This window comes from Cornus florida, unplaced genomic scaffold, assembly GCF_030987335.1.
Source record: "Cornus florida cultivar Cherokee Brave unplaced genomic scaffold, ASM3098733v1 CherokeeBrave_3.0.0_Hap2_Chr11, whole genome shotgun sequence".
NCBI lineage: Eukaryota > Viridiplantae > Streptophyta > Magnoliopsida > Cornales > Cornaceae > Cornus > Cornus florida.
In genome coordinates this window covers 119,227,640-119,247,689 of record NW_026775581.1, presented here as the reverse complement: position 1 = coordinate 119,247,689, position 20,050 = coordinate 119,227,640, and the positions used below count along the sequence as shown (strand labels likewise).

The following is a 20,050-nucleotide window of genomic DNA, read 5'->3' as shown; positions in this document are numbered from 1 at the left end:
GAGGTGTCATTTTTCAAAATGTCTAAATTATAGCTGGGTGACTTTAATCCAAACTTAAAGAGTGTGAGCGTAATTTAACCTTTTCTAAAAATACGATTGTTCTCATTCAGTTTAAACTTTAAAATACATGTATATACATATTGTACTTTGAAATGGTATGAAACATTTTAAATTTTTAATGTATCTGTGTTATTGTAAAATCACTAGTGATAAAAATATTAAAAAGAAACAATTGAATTTACAATTATTTTAATTTTACTATATTTTTACCCTAGTTATGAGTGATCTAACAAAATAAGTTTTTATAGTATGTTATTTAATAATGAAACAAGGGTTGTGAGAATAGTGTTAAACTAGAGGTTCTAGAAGAGAGCTCTGGATCAAATAATATAACAAAAAGTAGAATTATTAATGACTCTGACGATATTTGTAAAACTTTTTAAAGTTGTATTTGAGAGCGAAAACAAGATTATATCCAGTTTATTGCAAAAATATATAAAATAAAGAAATCGGGTGTAATATAATAGAATCGATTATCATGATTCTTTATACAAAAATAGTTAAACATCTAACATGTTTTATAATTTTACGAGGGCTTACTGGCAGAAACCTTTTTTTCATTCCATTAGCTAATGAAAATGATACGTAGGCCCAAATGGCCAACTGAAATCGGCTACCCTAGTGGGCCTAAACAGCATGGTCCACAAGCTAATTACATACAAAAGTTTGGGTTGGGCAAATCCATGAAAATTGAATAAGCCCAATTTTTTTTATTTTTTATTTTTTCCTTAAAATGTGTGATTAAAGATTTAGTTATTTCGGTTGGAAGAAGGGCAGTTTTTTACGAAAAATCAGCCTCATCTATGTATTACATAATGGGTTTGTATTTTATATTGGGAGGTGATATTCGCATTCCATTTTTACAACATTTGCATTATAATCTTAAATGAAATAATAATTTTAATTTTAAATTTATAAGTAAATAATTATTACTTTTTAAATAATACAACTGTTCTTTCATATTTTCTTTTCTTATCTCTAATATTTAACATTTTAAGTATCTTTTGATAATACAAATAAAATAAAATTAAATAAATTTTTTTAAGTGACCAAAAAAAAAAAAATAGTTATGTTGAATAAATTGCCTCTTTTGGCAGGATAAAAAAAAAGTAACCATTTAAAAAATTATCTCTTTTGACATGAAGAAAAAACCTCCCAAAAAAATATATATTTATTGAATAAATTATTACTGTTGTCAAGATCCCAAAAAAATAATAATAATAAAAAGTACAAAAGGAAGATGATTAAAAAAAAAAAATAATCTCTATTAAAAAAATTATCTCTTTTGATAAGACCAAATATATATATATATATTATTGAATAAATTATCTCTTTTGGCATGACCCATAAAAAATTATCAAAAAATAAAGTTACCTTTTTTGACCAAATTGATAAAAAGTCAATTTTGTTTTCGATTGTACACACAAAAAAAAATAATAATAATAAATCACTATGGAATAAATTATCCCTTTTACTGCCAAAAATAAAATTACTAATATAGAATAAATTATTTTATTTGAAAGGACCTCTGAAAAAAAGAAAAAAAAAGAAAAAAAAAAGTAAAGAAAGTAAAAAAGGTCAAAAAAAAAAAAAAATGTTATTTTTATATAATAAATTATTTCTTTGGATAGAACCCATAAAAAAATTACTAAAAAATAAAGTTACCTCTTTCGACAAAATTGAAAAAAAAGTAAATTTTGTTGAATAAATATCTCTTTCAATTGAAAAATAAAATAAAATAAAGTCACTATGGAATAAATTATCCCTTTTAACTGCAAGAAATAAAATTATTAGTATAGAATAAATTATTTTCTCTGAAAGGACCTCCGGAAAAAACAAAAAAAAAAAAAGGAAAAAAAAAGAGTAAAGAAAGTAAAAAAGGTATAAAATAAAAAATAAAAAAAAAATTAAAGTTGTATAATGAGTAGTTATGATATTATAAATTAAAGAATTGTGCATTAATGAATTTAATTATTTTCTTATCATTTTCTTTAAAATAAAGTGATAAATATAGTGCAATTGAAGAAAAGTTGTGTGTGAATATTGTCTCCTTTATATTTTGTGTTTTCAAATAATAGAAAAATGAATCAGTTTCAAAGGTAAACTAGATTCCATTTGGACTTGAAAACGATTAAAATTTGTGATCCCTTACATTTTGGTGACTATAATTTATTAATATGTAAATGTTGGATCTGAGCAGCTTTAATTTGTTAGACAGCCATTACGCAAAAAGAAGAATTATTTTTAATTGTAAATAGTAGTCTTAAGGAAATTTCAACTCTTAACTTTCAAGATACCAGATGCAAATTTGTTATGATTAAAAGATTAAATTTCACATTCCATCACCTCATCTGCAATGTTAATTGAATTATCATTAAGTTCAACTGCTTTTATGATTGCTTTTGAAACACTCTCAGCTGTGAATTATTTATTTATTTTTACATATAAATTGAGTCACACCCCATTTAAAAAATAATGTTATGAGAATCATACACTCAAATATACTCCGTACTATTAAAATTCACGTACAGTATTATTGTAAGTTCAATCAAACTTTTATATTGACAAAATTTAATTAAACTAAATGTTATTTTTTATTTATTTGTATAATTGTATTTTAAATTTTTTATTAAAAAAAGACATGACAACTTTAATTTGTGCTGTGAATATTGGTGTAAGATTTTTTCCCAACCACTCCACAAGGTGCCACCCCATGGTGTGATGTAGTGGGACCCGACATTTATCTAATGGGGACGTGGCAGAAATTTGTTGGCATCAGATGGAAACTAGAAAGCTTTGCATTGAAGGAAGAAAACTAGAAAGCTTTGCAATTGACAATTTTTACATATATTGATGATATACTCCGTAATATATATTTTCCTTGAGCTCTAAGTTTATGATTACCATATCTATGGCATTATTATAATTGTGTCACTAATCTCTCAATTCAATAGCCTCCACCAACAATACCAATCTCTCTATATATCTATCTATATCTATATCTATATTATATACACACTTCTCTCTCTTTACTACAGTCAACAACTCTTGATTTCTAGTCTTCTTCAATTCCTCACTAAAAGACTGCTAAGGTTGAATTTGCTCCCCCAAAATCCTTTCAACTCTGCAACCAAAAATGGCGGAAGAGAAGGAATCGACGTCAGTTCCACTGAGTCAAGGTAGCGGCGGCGGCGGCGGCGGCGAAGATCCCGAAGATCCTGTCAAGTCTCCTCCCAACTCTCCCAATTCGTCCACTCGTAAGGTCAGATTTCAGAATTTTACGAACCCAGATTCAATCCCAGTCGTTAATCGTGTTGAATTTATTTAGTTACTTTATTCTTGAAGTTGGTAGTCGTTAACCTATTACTTCATCGACCTTTCTTAGTTTTTGGATCTTTGTTTTGCTGAGTGAAGAATGCGAGGACTTGGGTTTCATGACTTGGTGTGTTAATCAGTGAACCTATAAGCTTTTGACGATAATTAAAATGATTTGGAGTTGATAATTGGTTGAGATTGAGAAAAAAAAGGCAATAGATTTAATTAATTTTATTTTGTTTTTGTTTCTCTGCCTCCCTTTTCCTCGAAAATGGTTAATATAACATTTGGGCATTAATATACCATTTGATGATTACTGAGGTAATCATAGAGGATGAGAGTACTTGCAAAAGATTTAATATAATGTGGGATTGAAAGGACTTATATGTAATGGAGAATGGTGTATGGATGGAATTCATGGAACTATGCACTTACTTTTAATTTAGTTTTAAATTTTTTACAAAAATGTGCCTGTCAACCTTCTTGCAATGGGATGAGTGTGTTATTTGGCAGGGAGAGGCAGTACATGGAAGTTGTTCAGAGTTTTATTGATGGGGTATTAGGAAGTGTATTGCATTGATTTTTAAAGCTATATTCCATGGAGATTGCCAAGGATGAAGAGTTTGTGGTTATTGGGACGTGGAAATAATTTATTATCTTCTAATCTTATTATTAGAGGTTGGCTGATTTTTGGAATAACAGTTTCCCGGAGAAAGGTGTTGGTTTCTTATATTCCAACGAACCAATAGGCATGTCTTAATCACATTGTGTGATGATAAATGTTTCAACAATGGATCATTTGTTTGGTAGAAATTGATATAAACATATATATATGTATACATACATAACTTTTATTAAAGAGCGCTCAAGAGGGGAGCACATCCCGGAACAACTACACAGAGGCCAAAAAAAATGTACCTTCAAGCTATCCACAAAATCTACTAATTCCCCATAGATTTACAAGTATTCCCTTATACACAAAAGAATAAAAAACTAAGAATATAGAATTTCAGCGCCCAAATAGGAGCCTCCACGCCATCAAAGCATCTCTTATTTCTCTCCCTCCAAATACTCCACCAAAGACAAGGAGGAGCTACCCTCCAAGCCTCCCGAGCATGAGCTCCCACTCAGAATGCCCTCCATGCTTCAAGAGCATTATTAGTGGACTTTGGCCTAGCTCACCGAACACTAAAAATAGAAAGAATCAAGCTTTATGCATCTCTGGATATAGAACAATGCAAGAGAAGATTATGCACATACTCCTCATCTCTGTTTCACATGCTACACCAATTGACCACAATTTGCCGTTTCCGCCTCAGATTATCAATGGTCAAAATCTTCCCCAAAGTGACCATCAACACAAAGAAAGCCTCCCTAGGAGGGGCTCTGGTGCACCAAACCGCCTTCCAAGGAAAAAGCTCCCCGGGAGGAATAACCAACCTCCGAAAGAAGGTCTGCACCTCGAATTTACCATGACTAGATATCGACCAAATCCACTCATCCAAAGCAGAAATTAATAATTTCAAAGTTGATATATTATGTTCAAGGAGGAGGAGGAGTTTGGTGGATCACTTATTCTTGCACTATTAGGCGGAAGGGATGTTTGGAAAATTTTCACCCTTTGGATTATGCTGCAAGAGTCCAAAATTCCCTGTTGATTTGCTTTTAGGTTGGATAATGTATTTGGGTGGCAAGTCTAAGAAATTAATGTGTGCAGAGAAACCTAACTGCTCACACCCTTTATAGAGTATTTGGAAGGAAAACAGTAGAAGAGTTTTCAAAAATAGGAACTTCTTAATTTTAATAGAATAATCAAATAATGTTTCTATATTTGATTTTGAAATTGAGATAAAATGTTTTGTTTTTTGGTCATTTGTTTTATATGGCTAGGGAAGTTGGATATGATTTCATTGACCATTTCTACTTAAAGAGCTTAAGCACCTCTTTTCCAGTTAATTAAAATGCTATTTTCCCAAACACTCTTGGAGCTATATTTATTAGAGACGACAACGGATGGAGTACGATAGCAATACATGAATCAAGATTTGATCGAACCGCCGAATTGGAAAAATTGGGTGGGATTTTTCGATAATTGGGAAAGAAAAAATACGGACACTTTATGAATCCCATGACAAATTTAACCAATCACTATCTCACATCCTTGCTGAATGATCTTTTGTATTTCTCTTTGCTTCCTAACTAGTGTTACACTATGTTACATGGACTCGAGTACGTGTGTCGGACATGGGTATGTATCCGTGTGTCGGACACGGGTATGTATCCATGTGTCGGACGTGTCAAATCTCCAAATAGAAGGACACACGGACACGGCTAAATATTACTTTATTAATTATTTTATTTTATTTTCTAGAGTAAAACAATGTTTTTATCTAATAAAATGTTCAATATAGGCATTTAACTTATTTTAAAGTAATAATATAATATAATTGAATGCTTGAATATGCCTTTTAAGTACATGTCTAACAAAAAGTATCGGACACATATCCCATACCCATGTCCGAGCAATATGTGTCCGACACGGATACTTTACTAATTTTGAAGAGTCCATGTAACATAGGTGTTGCATAGTATTATAAACAAAAAGCCTTGCCAATGCCTTGTAACAGTCCAGTCCACCACATGGTATGATATTGTCTGCTTTAGGCCTGAGCCCGCTCGGTTTAGTTCTTGGGGTTTACATTAAAAGGCCTCATACCATTTGAAGTGTGCCAATCCCACATATATAACACTTCTCTTTCCACACCCAGGTGATGTGGGATCGTGAACCCTTAGTGGTAGCCTGCCAGTGCCTTGCACCTGTTCACGCACACCCGCCCACAAGGTCGCCACAATGCCTATAGTATAGAGGTTATTAAAAAATATTAAATACTATGAATGTTTGCATGGAGATGCTATAAAATCTGTAGATCAACTACACAAACGAAATAGAATGGAATTGGGTTGAATTTCAAGAGCTTCCAACACTTTGCGTTTTCAAATCTGTCGAAATAGAAGTACAGATAGTGAGACGATGTGTATCCCAGAAACTGGATTGTATCTTATGTTTGGCCTTTGATAACTAGTCAATGTATTCTGCCTCACTTTTATTGTTCAAGTTCGGATAAACAATGTTCCATCTGTCTGGAAGGTCGATAATGCTTGTGATAGCTAAGCTTACTTTACCTATCTTTGAGCTATCAATGGTTTCTTGCTTAAAGTTTGGGCTGTTTATGCAGTTCTTGAAAGGATGGAAAAATGGAAATAGAGTTGTTGGATGTTGATCATCTATCTAAAGGTGGATGAATGGTCTTGTTTAGGAGTGCTCTCTCAAGTTTTTGAATATATTTTATGTCTCTCTCCTTAATCCAGTTTTTAGTTATAAAAGAAAAAAAGAAAAAAAAAAAAAAGAATGCAAGTAAAATCTGGTTTTTGTTTGGTTGTTGTTGTTGTCTTAACCCATACTTCTTGTGAAAAAACATTCCATCCAAAAAGTCCACAAAAGAATCTAGATATTGGAGACAAATCATTCAGATAAGAATGAAGGGGTCAATAAATGTAGTTCAATCTGCGAATAGCAAGATCCTTGCCTTCAAACGGCTTCCTGTTTGCCTCTCTCCATATGCACCAAGACTATGTATATCATAATAGCACATGCTCTGGTATTAAAGTACAAATACCAACCATCCTTACTCATATATTTATGCACAATGAATTTGTAGACAGTAAATTTCAAATAAAAAGAACTTCCTATATTTCCTTGGGCATACTGGTTTTGTGAGCTTATTTTATCTCAATAAGTTGTTTATTTTTATTTTGATGTTGCAACAAATTAATCGGGTTCTTTTTATGATTGTTTTATTCATTTGTTCAGGCTTGCTGTTTTGTTCTACAAAGTTGGGTCTCAAAGAAGTTCATGACTGGATGGTGATTAGCTTCACTATTACCTAAGATCTTTTAAAACTTTACTGGTTGCTATAATCTTTTGAGCTGGACACTCTGTTATATTTTGGAATTGCAGTGTAGTTCTCTTCCCTGTTGCAGTTACATTTTTTGTGACATGGTGGTTCATTCAGTTTGTTGACGGTTTCTTTAGTCCGCTATATACACAGCTGGGCATCGACATATTTGGTAGGTTCCAAACACGTTATCAATGTCTATGGGCTTCAACATTTTTCCTTCATCTTGTCTTGCAATTCTATCTTCTAGAGATTTTTGTATGGTGTAAAACTCGAATATCTTAACTGAGGTTGCTTCAAGATTGTTGGAATGGTATATGGAACACATTCTTCCTTCCTAGTCTAGAGTATTTATTTTTATTCTGGTGGTAGAAATTGATGTATGATAGGACCTTAATGGAATTTAGGCTGCCTACAATTAAATTAATGCTGGCTGGGCTTTAGCTTTTAGGGCTTATTGTTGAGATGACAAGGATGGGCTAGGGATGAATTAAGGGTTAAATTTCTGAGGTTTAAGGCTTATTTGGTGGGAAATTGTTGGACAAAAGCTTCTCAAATTTCTGATCATGGTTTTAGGGCTAGAAAGATGGAATAAACTATGACTGGGGGTTAAGGTTTTGGATTGAATTTAGGGATTTTAAAATGGCTGGTTGTGCCTGTTTAATGTTCAGAAACTGCTTGAAATTAAAATAAAGAAGAAAGAGAAGGTAAACCTTGAAATATCACCAATGATTTCTAGAATGTAACAGAACAGATAAATGGGGCCTCACATGGACAGATTGATTTCGTTTTATTTTTTTTTTTTTGGGCTGAGCAAGAAATTTTGTGGATCAAAATTATAAGATACTTGTCATGAAAAGTTGTAAGATACTTGTCATATAGTAGGGTTTTTTGTCCTAAAGTACTCACTTCAAAGTAATCTCCTCAGTAATCCCGTTGATAGAGGTATATTTTCTTTTTTTTATGGGAGGTTTTGAAGAGAGAGAGATGCTACTGCTCCCTCTTTATTCTTCTTCTTTCATCTCGTAGCTTCTATTCTCTATTGTAGCTCTCTTCTTTCCCTCCACCCCGTCTCTCTCACATACACCGAGCTGCAGTAATGTTTGAGTTTGTAAAGCATGCCCACACTGGGAATTTTTCCACGTGATTGATAAGATAAATGCCTAATGTAAGGTAGGTTGGAGTCTCAGATTGTGTAAATAGTATCTAGAATGCTAAGCTGGAAAACTGTGAACATGATCACAGTAGTAATTGACACAACTTAATCATCCACTTGGGCAAACTGGTTCTTTTGCACTAATGACCTTAATCTTTGCACCAACTGCATCTTTGATTATCACTGTTGTCATCCTTGCCTTTATCCCATAAGGATGGGGTCTGCCAACCAACTGTATTTATGATCTTTGAACCCAATGGATTTTTTATTCTTTGACTGCTTATTTTCATATTTAATTTTGAGAAATGCCTGTAATTCGTTGATGGGTTTGAATTGTTGGACCTTCTCTGACAAATGAGTATGTTTTATATCTTGTTCAACCCTGAACTATATTAGCTTGTACATTTAGCACCCTTCATGTGCTGAAATAAGTTCTGGTTTTATTATTAAGAACAATTGAAAATGATTTACATAGTAGACTTGAGGGTATGTTGCATTTTAGAATTCCGTTATTTTTCCTCATGCTTTAAATTTGATACGTTAATTAGTTAGAATGCTCTAGGTCATGACTTTCATACCTGCCTTTATCTTCTATGTCTATAATTACTTCTCTGAAGGCAATTGGTTTATGTTACAGGCCTTGGATTTATTACGTCTTTACTTTTTGTATTCTTTGTTGGTGTTTTCGTTTCATCATGGATGGGTGCCACCGTTTTCTCGATTGGAGAATGGTTTATAAAGCGAATGCCCTTTGTTAAGCATATATACTCAGCGTCCAAACAAATCAGTGCTGCAATTTCTCCAGGTAAGGACTAGATGTTTTATACTTTTTTAGTGCTGCCCATATTTGTTCTGAAGGATTCAGAAATACATGCATTCTTGCCTGCAAATTATCTTAGGATGTGATATGGGATCTTTACTCCAGCGCCAAGATACTGAATAAGCAGCTTAATTATGGTAGTCTGAAGGTTGAAGAGGCAGCAAGTGAAGAAAAGAATAAGATGGATAAGCCTAGGCAATTACACTATTTTCTTGGGCACCCACACACCAAGGAAAGATGCATAACACATCGCAAGGTCTTGGGCACCCATACACCAAGCAGCTTATTGTGTGTATTATTCACTCAGGCTCCATGAATTGATAGTATCATGGATATGCGCCTTGTAAAAGTGAAGAAAAAGGGATACTGGAAACTAGGTCTGTGTTCATTCTTAATTTAAATAATTCGTCACCATGTCTTTGACAATGTTGGCCAGGCTTTCTAAAGCTGCTTTTTAAAATTGGATTTTTTTTCTCTATATGTGCTTTCAGCTGGTTGGGAAGCTTTCCCAGAATAAATACTAACGCTATGAATCAGTAACTGAATTCTGAAGCAAATGCGTAAAAGTGGGACAAAACATCTGATAAACCTGAAACACACACCCCCCCCCCCCCCCCCCCCCCCCAACTTAGAAGAAATGTTGGTACCACGTTTTCATATTTCCCTGTGATATATTCTAAAAGGAAAAAAAATGATTTTCTGTTTGGGGAGAGGAGAGGGTGGTCCTGTACCGGAGGCAAGTTGGGGTGCAAAATAAGTTGTTATCCAGAAGTTTTTTACTGGCAGCATAGGAGAAACTTTCATTATTTTTGCACCCCTATGATAAAGAGTGCACTGTGTGTTCTTTTTCAGCTAAGCTTGCATATATATATTTTCCCTAGTTTATGTAATAGAAAGAAAGTGGCGCGTTTATCTTGGGTATTCAAAAAACACCGAGAACACTCGTGAGATCGAGTGCCTGTAATAAATGATTGTTCTTCATATGCAGTTTGAGATTTCCGAAGCACTGTCTGATCATGTTCACGATCAACCTATGATATGTTCATTCTTTTTTGGGTTCTCTGACAGTCACTCTTAGAAAAGAAGTGGATTGTGAGATGTGATTGCATTGATGTGAAGGGCAGCAGGCTAGTGATTATCAGATGAAATCTGGACTGGTTGAGAATGCTGTATGTCGGAGGTAAAGCAATAGAGTGGCGATTCTAGGTAGTAGAATCTGTAATTGGCTGGTGATGACGTACCATTTCTTCTTATTAGTGGATTGTCGAGCTCTGAATTATGTTCTGTAGTTTTTCTCGAATGGAATTTCCAAGTAAAAAATTATGATGTGCTTGATTGTTTTCATTTTGACGGTTTAGTTGGATGGATGCTTAAAAACAAGAATAAATGGAAATAAACAATCAAAATAGAAAGAACCTATTCACACCACTTTATGTTCTAGTGCTAATACACATATAGTTCTAGTCCCATTTGTGCAGTTATCAGAATCCTGGTTGACAAACATGAGAAAGGGCCATCATTAATTGTGGTCCTCCCTCCTTGTCAATTGAGGGTGCTGGGAGGGGTAGGTTGGATATAAACCTTGTGGCATTAATTCACATAGTGGTAAAATGGCTGTGTTGATATTCGAACCCACCTTCTCACTCTTAACATGACATGTTCTCACTCTTGACATGACCCATGGTTAATGAGCATATTTTACTTTAATGTTTCATACTTTCAACAAGCAAGGATTGCTTTATTTTGCAGTTTTTCTATATGTAGTTTCTTCTGTATGGAATTTACCTATAATCTCAATAAGCTGAAATAATGTAGACATGATCTTCTTAAAGTTTGTTTTCTCATTTTCCCTACCTAGATTCTTTTGTGAGATTTTTGTAATTGTAAATATTTTAACCACTGTCTCCACTCTAGATCTTAGGTGTATGGTCTGTACCTTTCCATTGTGTTGCATTGCAGGTATTTTCCATAAATATCATTTGTTTGGTGCTCTTTGTTTCATAAGAATTTGACGGTGTCATATTCCTTTGTGGATATGGGAACTGATAGCAATGATGTTATTACAATTATAAACAACACAGGCAATCTGTATGCTGTTCACATTAAACTGAATATGTTGAAAACAACTTTCATCTAATTTTCACTTGACAATAGTTTCCTTATAGTGTAGCAACATTAACCCTTACGGGGATAATTTCAACGTTAATAAATGAAGCATAGGCATTTGTTTAATTTGAATTTACTAATACTGTTAATATGGAAAAAGAGACGCCCTGAAAATATAATCAGATACTGCACATACAAGTGAATCCCTTGTAGTCAAAAATGGAATTTCTGAAATGGAAGGGTGCATATATCGTATATTTCTTGCTATAAACATGCGCTCTTTGCACAGAGACTAAAACATGGCTTACTTATAAGCCGGTGAGTTTCTGCTTATTATTATTATTATAATGCTCCCTTGATATGGGACTGAATTACAAATAATTTTGTATTATTATTATGTTTTGTAAATTCTTTTTAGTTCATTTATCAATTTCATAATTTTAATTCATTTCGTTCTAAAGTACAATTGAGACTGACATTTTACCTTTATATTGTTTACAGACCAAAATACCACTGCTTTTAAAGAGGTCGCCATAATCCGTCATCCACGTGTGGGTGAATATGCATTTGGTTTTATCACATCGTCAGTTATCCTTCAGGTACTTGGTCACATGGGGAATCCTTTTTGTAAAATACAATATATTAAATTACATAAATTCACAAGTGAAGTTGAGATGATGTTGTAGCCATAGCTTCACTAGAGAAGACTTAGCTATCAGAAAGTTTAGAAACATAGAGGGCAGCCCAGTGCATGAAGCTCCCACCACTGTGGGGTCTGGGGAGGGTCAGATGCACTCTGCCGTACCTCTCTGCATGCGAAGAGACTGATTACAATTACGAACCTGCGACCTTTCCAAACCCCACAGCCTTACCTCCGCATGCGAAGAGACTGTTTACCATTTCGAACCTGCGACCTCCAGGTCACACCGGAGCAACCTTATCATAGTACCAGGGCCTTAAAACATATTCCAAATAACTTAAAAGTTAAAACCGTGGGTCTTAATATGTAAATAAGCACTTTTTGGCCCAAAATGAAAGTTCTCTGGTCCTTTTTGGGTCCTTTCTTTTTCTCTCTTATTTTCTAAATTTGCTTCATTTATATATATATATATATATATATATATATTATATAAAGTAGGTAAAGTTTACGTTACAGTAGCAAGTACTTTTCATTCTAATGGGATAAATTGCAAAATATGTTAATTTTGTCATTTCGTTTGTTTTGCATTACCCTCAATATGAGCTTTCACTCTTCCTTATGGATGTAGTTATTAGTGTTTGCTGCACCCCGTGTGACCATCTTTGTTGATTTTTTCACGTTTTGTTCTAGTAGGTGCTACTTCTTATATATATATATATGTGTGTGTGTATATATATATAAGAATGTAATCACTCTAATTTTATCCTTTCTTATCTTACCATACATCAATCTTGACACTCACATTTCAGCCATAGTCATTTAATGAGCATGCTGTTCCTTAATTGTCCAACATTTTTTACCATAATATCTTACCCAACAGCAAATCAATTTGTCAACTCGTGAAATCAAATTGTGAAATGTCTCACTTTAAATACTGTATGTTTTGCCAGTTTAATTGCAAAAGATTATGTGGGTTCTTCCTTTCATTTTTTATGAACTTAAAGAATGGAGCTCTATCAAACATGGGTTTGTGCATGATCAGACCTTGGGTTTGAAAAAGGTTTATGTTTATTAGATTGTTGTGATACTTTTCGCTATATTTATTCTATTTGGCTTTTGTCTGTTTGTTTCGTCTGCAGAAAGATGATGGCGATGAAGAGTTATGTAGTGTATTTGTACCAACAAACCATTTATACATTGGTGATATACTTTTGATTAACTCCAAGGATATTATGAGACCAAATCTATCTATTCGTGAAGGCATAGGTATGTTTGCAGTTTTGTTTGCGGACCCCTTCTTAGCATGATAACTATTTGTTTAGTAAACAATTGGCTATTTTCATGGACTCTTCTAAATGCGTAAAGTGCCCATGATACTTTGGTATGCGTATGAGATATGCATCCACATGTTATTGTCTGGTTGGACACGAACCTAACAAGTGCATACAATAATTTTTATTATATTACTACACATAAAACTCTCTCAATGCGTTACCTTTCAAACAAGTGAAGTGCCTGTATTAATCACTATTTAACATAGGAGTACCAGCTGACACAAAAAAAAAAAAAAAAATGGGAAAAAAGAAAAGAAAAAAGAGAAGGCCATTACCCAGTGTTAGTCCTGCTATGTATGCGTCAGTGACTGAGGGGAAAACTGGAGACTGACCTAACCTTTGTCATTTGCTTTTATACAAATTGACTCTCTCATGCTTGTTGGTTCGAGCTTTTAGCATTTGCATGAAGTAACAACCCCTACTCTAGAAACTAAAAGAAGAATATTGAGCATAAATATTTGGTTGTGTCCCCGTATCTTTAGGTTTAGGGATTTCACAAATCCGATTTTTGGGACGTATCTAAACCAGACATTATTCATGCCCATATTACATAGACGATTAGTGATTGCATGCATCTTGCATTTTGTTAAACATTTCTTTGATCCCGACGAAGTATAAAAATCTCTAAATCTAAGTATATTGTTTGAAATAATGATATACCTGTTTCTATTATATATGAAATTTGTGCTTTTGAACTGGAAGTGAAGAGACTAGGAAAAAGGAGTTATAATGTCTAGGTCTAACTATGCCTGAAAAATAAGATCAGGACAAATATTGCTAGATCTGTTTTTGTGGCGACTCAAACTAATTTGTAGGGTAAGTCCTTGGTCTAGCAGGTCACAAGTATAAGGTTTTTTTGGCCGGGGTAGGGTGGCGGTTGTAGAGACGTGACATCTGATTATTTATTTATTTATTTATTTATATTTTTGGGAAATTAGGTGACATCTGATTTTACCTTCTGCAGCAAGTACAAAATTTCAGCATGTCTGTTTATTCATGTTTCATTTTTTTTTTTTTTTTTTTTTTTTTGGATAAATAATTTATTCATGTTTCATGATGCTTAAGAAACCTTTGAATTTGGCATTTTTTTTTTTTTTTCTTTTAGGCAGCTAATGAAAATTTTGCTTTACAAACCTTTGATTAGATTGCCCCTCGTGAAGCATGAATAATGTGAACTGCAGTGTGAAAAAAGAAAAAAAGAGAATGATGTGCGACTGGAAAAAATAGTTTTGCTGCTGTGTTTGCATATTAAAGTTTATGTATTTCACTGCAGAGATCATTGTTTCTGGGGGTATGACAATGCCACAGAGGATTTCACCCGTGGAAAGGATGGTTAGACAGAACGAGAGGATTCCACTGAGTAGAATTAATTAACAATGCTGAGGAAGAGGCGCGTCAATTGTATCTGTGTTATTCATGAGATTTGGATGGTTGCTGATAGCTTGTCTGACAAGAGTAGTATAAATTATTTAGTCCACTACAATTTTGTAATTATGAATTTATTTTGGTTGGAGGGTTTGCTGCCTGTGAGTTTCTTAAATCGTGCATTTGTATTCTATGATCATATGGTTTCTTTTCAATGTTCTGCAATGGGAGGAAAAAGATTCTGGTGAGAATTCACTTTTTTCTGATCATATTGTATAGGTTGCTTGTTCTCAGGGGACATGCTTAATGCGCGCGTGTGATGGAAGAGAGGAGGATGGACGCATTCCCTTTCATGGAGATGTCTCATCCATCATTTCTATCCCTATAAAAAACACAAAAAATAAAGTAAAACTATTAATAGTTTCATACTTCCAATTGTTGCAATCAGATTCTTCATAGGTAATTAGGTGGTGGTTTTAGGTTTTGTAGGAGACAAAACTTATAATAGACGAAGAGAATTCAAAATAAAACCAAATAGAATCTAAGTGCATGAGGAGGGTATGTATAATGGCAAAGTGTGGAAGGGCACCTTTCTTTATATATATATAAAATTGTGACTTTTTTTAAAAAAAAATTCGTTGGTAAGAAATGCACGCTCTAGTCACATCTCTACTTTGCCCTTTTAGAAATTTGAGCTCTCACTATCTATTTTTTGAAAAGTAGAAGAAATACCACTAGATCATAAAATTTTTAATCATAAATTGTGACTTAACTCATTTGAGCACAAAGGTAACATGATGATGATTTTATTTTATTTTATTTACCTGGAAATAGTCAGAGAGTTACAAGTTAGTGGGATTTTGGTAATGCTTAGAGAGTTATGAGTTAGTGGGGGTTAAGAAAAAGAGATCCGAACCCAAGAACATAGGATGGGAGTACTTAAAACTGGTGTTTTTACTACTCGAATAATATCGCAGACACCTAAGAGGATGATTATTATTTATTAGGCCATGGACATGTGCCGTCCAATGCCCTTGCTAGGAAGGACAATTTGATAAATATCAAGTGTAAAAATTGTTCCTGTTAGTGAGAAAGAAAATGAAACGGAAACGGGTGAAATTTTGTGCAACAAAGGACATTCGAACCCAACCCGCTTAATATACTGTTCGTCTAGAAACCGACCCGCTTACCATGTTCTATTTTAGGCCTTTTCAGAAAATCTGTCGTAGTCCACACTTCATGGCCCATGGGTGTTGGCTTTTGACTCTCACACAGTCGCACATCCTACGTTGCTCTCCCGCCAAAGACAATGAGAGATGTTAAAATCTACTGTTACTCCAAATCTCTACCGTTTATCATATCTGTCGAACGTTGGCCATTGGAACTCCAGCATAGGAGAAGCTGTAAACCAAGGTCAAAGCCAGAAAGCCCTTGCTCTCTTCCGCCAAATGAAGCAAAATGGTCTAGAACCCAACAATTTAACCTTTCCCTTTATAGCAAAGGCATGTGGGAAGCTGTCGAAACCCTCGTACTCCCAAATCATTCACGCCCATGTAGCAAAATCGCCATTTCAGTCTGATATATATGTACAAACAGCATTGGTGGATATGTATGTCAAATGCAACCACTTGAATCGTGCATATGATCTGTTTGTGAAAATGCTCCAGAGGGATGTTACTTCTTGGAATGCCATGATCCTGGGGTTTGCTCAGTCGGGTCATCTTGATAGAGTGTTGATTCTTTTTAATGAGATGAGACTAGATGGGATTCGGCCTGACTCTGTCACGGTTATGGGATTGACACAGTTGAGTTCCAGTACAAAGAATCTCAAATTGGTAACAGCCCTTCATTCTTTTGGAATCCGAATTGGGTTAGAAACTGAGGTTTCTGTTGCTAACACTTGGATTGCTGCATATTCAAAATGTGGTGACTTGCGCGTGGCAGAGTTGCTATTTGATGGGATTGGTGCTGGTTTTAGGACTGTGGTTTCATTCAATTCTCTGATTGCGGGTTATTCCCACCTTAAAAAATCATTTAAGGCTATTAGCTTCTACAAAAGGATGCTTTTTGATGGATTTCACCCAGATACAAGCACCATTGTGAGCTTGCTTTCATCATGTGTGCAACCCGAAGCACTATATCATGGTAAGTTGATCCATTCTCATGCGATCCAACTGGGTTGTGATTTTGATGTTTCTGTACTTAATACCCTGATTTCTATGTATTCCAAGTCTGGAGATATTAGTTCTGCGAGATATGTATTTGATAGCATAATAAACAAAACTTGTGTTTCGTGGACTGCCATGATTGGTGGGTATGCTGAGAAAGGTGATTTGGATGAGGCATTGGTGTTGTTTTACTCTATGGAAGCATCTGGCGAGAAACCTGATTTGGTTACTATGCTCTACTTGATCTCGGGTTGTGGCCAAATGGGAGCACTTGAGATTGGGAGATGGGTTGACCTTTACACAACTACAAATGGGTTGAAGAATATAATGGTGTGCAATGCATTGATAGATATGTATGCGAAGTGTGGAAGTATAAGAGATGCCCAGGAACTCTTTCGTACCATGCATGAGAGAACCATTGTCTCGTGGACAACTATGATTGCAGGGTGTGCTCTAAATGGAGAATTCAAAGAAGCTTTGGACCTTTTCTTTCATATGTTGGAATTCGGACTGAAACCAAACCACATAACATTCCTTGCCGTTCTTCAGGCTTGTAGTCATGCAGGTTTCCTTGAGAAAGGATGGGAGTGCTTTGATTTAATGACTAAAGTATATAGAATAAATCCAGGGCTAGACCACTATTCCTGTATGGCTGATCTTCTTGGACGTAGAGGAAAGCTAAAAGAAGCATTGGAATTCATTCAAAATATGCCTGTCAAACCTGATGCTGGCGTATGGGGTACATTGCTTAGTGCTTGCAAGAATCACCGAAATGTAGAGATTGGTGAGTATGCAGCTCATCGTCTTTTTGAAGAGGAGCCTCAAGCAGCAGCTCCATATGTAGAAATGGCCAATATATATGCATCGACAAGAAGGTGGGATGGAGTTGCAGCAATTAGAAAAATGATGAAGTGCAATCAAGTGACAAAATCTCCTGGGCAAAGTCATCTTCTAGTGAATGGGAAGAGTCATGCATTTACTGTTCAAGATAGATGTCATCCCGAAGGCTCACTGATATATGAGGCATTAGACTGCTTAGTTTTGCATTTGAAAGAGGAAGGATATTCATCACATTCAGAGGAACCTTCTGACCTTGAACAGATATGAAAACTACTCAATCACTCTTGATGGCAGGACGGAAGGATTCTTAGCGCGCAGCATCTAAATTTTTTAGTTGTTAAGAAGCTACACAGGATTTTTATTTTATTATTATTATTATTATTATTATTATTTTCCCGGGTTTCAATTCAAGTGACAAGCTTCCCAAAATGAGGCAAGCAGCACAAAATAGTGATCTATCTTGATTCTTGAGAGGTTGCAATGTGCTCTTTTGAAATTCTTAACTTGATGTCTAAATTTTGATGCTGATGGATCAAGTTATCATTTACTGCTATCATTGTTAGATGGAGATCGAACATCGGTTGACGTACACTGCATCTTGAGTTTTGTAATTCAGTTTTTCTTTTAGGGTGGTGATGGTTTGGACTCTCCGAACCCTCACAAGCACCTGTGCCCCACCAGTTGTGGTGGTGTCAGTGAATTTGAATTCGGACTCTCCATCATTTTCCTTTGTTTTAAGAGGGTAATTAGTAGCAGTCTGAAAGGCAATTCTGCCACCAATTTATGTATTTGCCCTTTAAATACTTAGAATTTAAATACAGGATATACTGAGTTGTTTCGGTTATATAGATCGATATATAAATGTATTTCAGTAATTTTTAAATGAGATAAAGCGTTATGTCACACAAGAATTGTGAATGATATCCCCTAAAAGCTTTTCACTTCTTATATTATTTTTATTTTTTTTATTTATTTTTTTTAAGAGAAGCAACAATATGTCAATATATATCACTAGTATAGCTTATTCTCATTCTGATTTTGATTCTCTTGATCTACACATTCATAGAAAAGCTTACTATTTATTTATTTATTTATTTCTTTCCTTTCTTTTCTTTTCTCATCTAACTAGTGTACGATCATTTCATTTTCTTTATCTCCTAATTTATCAAACACTAATTTTTTTTTATTTTTAATAACTTATGTAAGTTTGAGACTAATTTAGAGCAAACATGGAAAGTTCAAAACCCATTTATAGAGCAAACACGGAAGTATTACTTTCTTTGAATATTCTAATTGTAACAAGGGTCATTTTGTTCCATATCGGAATCGGATGGGAAAGAGATTGGGTATAAATGGGTGGGTATGCAGCCTTACCTAACAATTCGAGCTTTTGGGTAAATGGGCAAGCGCCCACCCGTTACAGTTAGTATCAGAGCCAAACCCAATCCTTGAGCCGATGCCACGCCAAGCGCTCGGCCCGAAAGGCGTCCAGGTGAGTCCACCCGGGTAGGCAGGGTGGCCCAACCGCAACAAGGGCGTTGCGAGTTTGGGTGGGGGAGAATGTAACAAGGGTCATTTTGTCCCACATCGGAATCGGATGGGAAAGAGATTAGGTATAAATGGGTAAGTATGCAGCCTTACCTAACAGTTCGAGCTTTTGGATAAATAGACAAGCGTCCACCCGTTACACTAATCCTAATGATCTAAATGTGCTCTTTGTTACCATCCAAAATAAATAAATAAATGTTCTTTGTTCTGTATTAATTTCAGTCAACAACACAAAAACTAAAACCTGACCTAGTTTTGGGCCAAGTAGAACATACAATCATATACAATCAGGAAATATAATTATATATATATATATAATATAATATAAAACCAAAACAATCCACATTTGACGAATTCTATAGTCCTTTCCATACTTTGAAATTTTATTGAGGGTAGGCGTCCCATAATGTGTTTGAAGTAAAAAATATTGTTCAATCTAATTCATTTCTTCTCAAAATTCTGAAGATTTAGTTTTCGGCTTGTTTGTTTTGACATAAAATATTTTTTTTAAAAAAATATTTTTCTTTTTCAAGTAAAATATTTTTTTATTTTTACTTTTTTGGTGTTTGGCAAAGGTCTATGTTGAGGTTAAACCTATCGAACTGAGCATGTAAAATAACTTACCGAAAATTGATGAATTTATTATTTTTGTTAAATTTTAATATTTGTTTTCTTCCTAAAAGCAAATACTAGAAAATAAAAAAATATTTTACATCCAAACAAACATAACCTTCATTTCTTG

General features: G+C 34.4%; 2 protein-coding genes across 2 annotated transcripts; both read left to right on the top strand.

Annotated features, from left to right (window-relative positions):
- Positions 1-2,868: 2,868 nt before the first annotated feature.
- On the top strand, positions 2,869-15,003 carry LOC132287028 (protein LIKE COV 2-like). Its single transcript, XM_059789489.1, has 7 exons — positions 2,869-3,322; positions 7,247-7,299; positions 7,394-7,503; positions 9,125-9,292; positions 11,915-12,012; positions 13,193-13,319; positions 14,661-15,003. Exons 1-7 carry the CDS (start codon positions 3,197-3,199, stop codon positions 14,759-14,761), a joined length of 783 nt encoding a protein of 260 aa, XP_059645472.1. The 5' UTR covers positions 2,869-3,196; the 3' UTR covers positions 14,762-15,003.
- Positions 15,004-15,773: 770 nt separating this feature from the next.
- Positions 15,774-18,976, top strand: LOC132285668 (pentatricopeptide repeat-containing protein At4g19191, mitochondrial). The gene has a single exon (XM_059787861.1). It carries the CDS (start codon positions 16,069-16,071, stop codon positions 18,025-18,027), a length of 1,959 nt encoding a protein of 652 aa, XP_059643844.1. The 5' UTR covers positions 15,774-16,068; the 3' UTR covers positions 18,028-18,976.
- Positions 18,977-20,050: the final 1,074 nt, after the last annotated feature.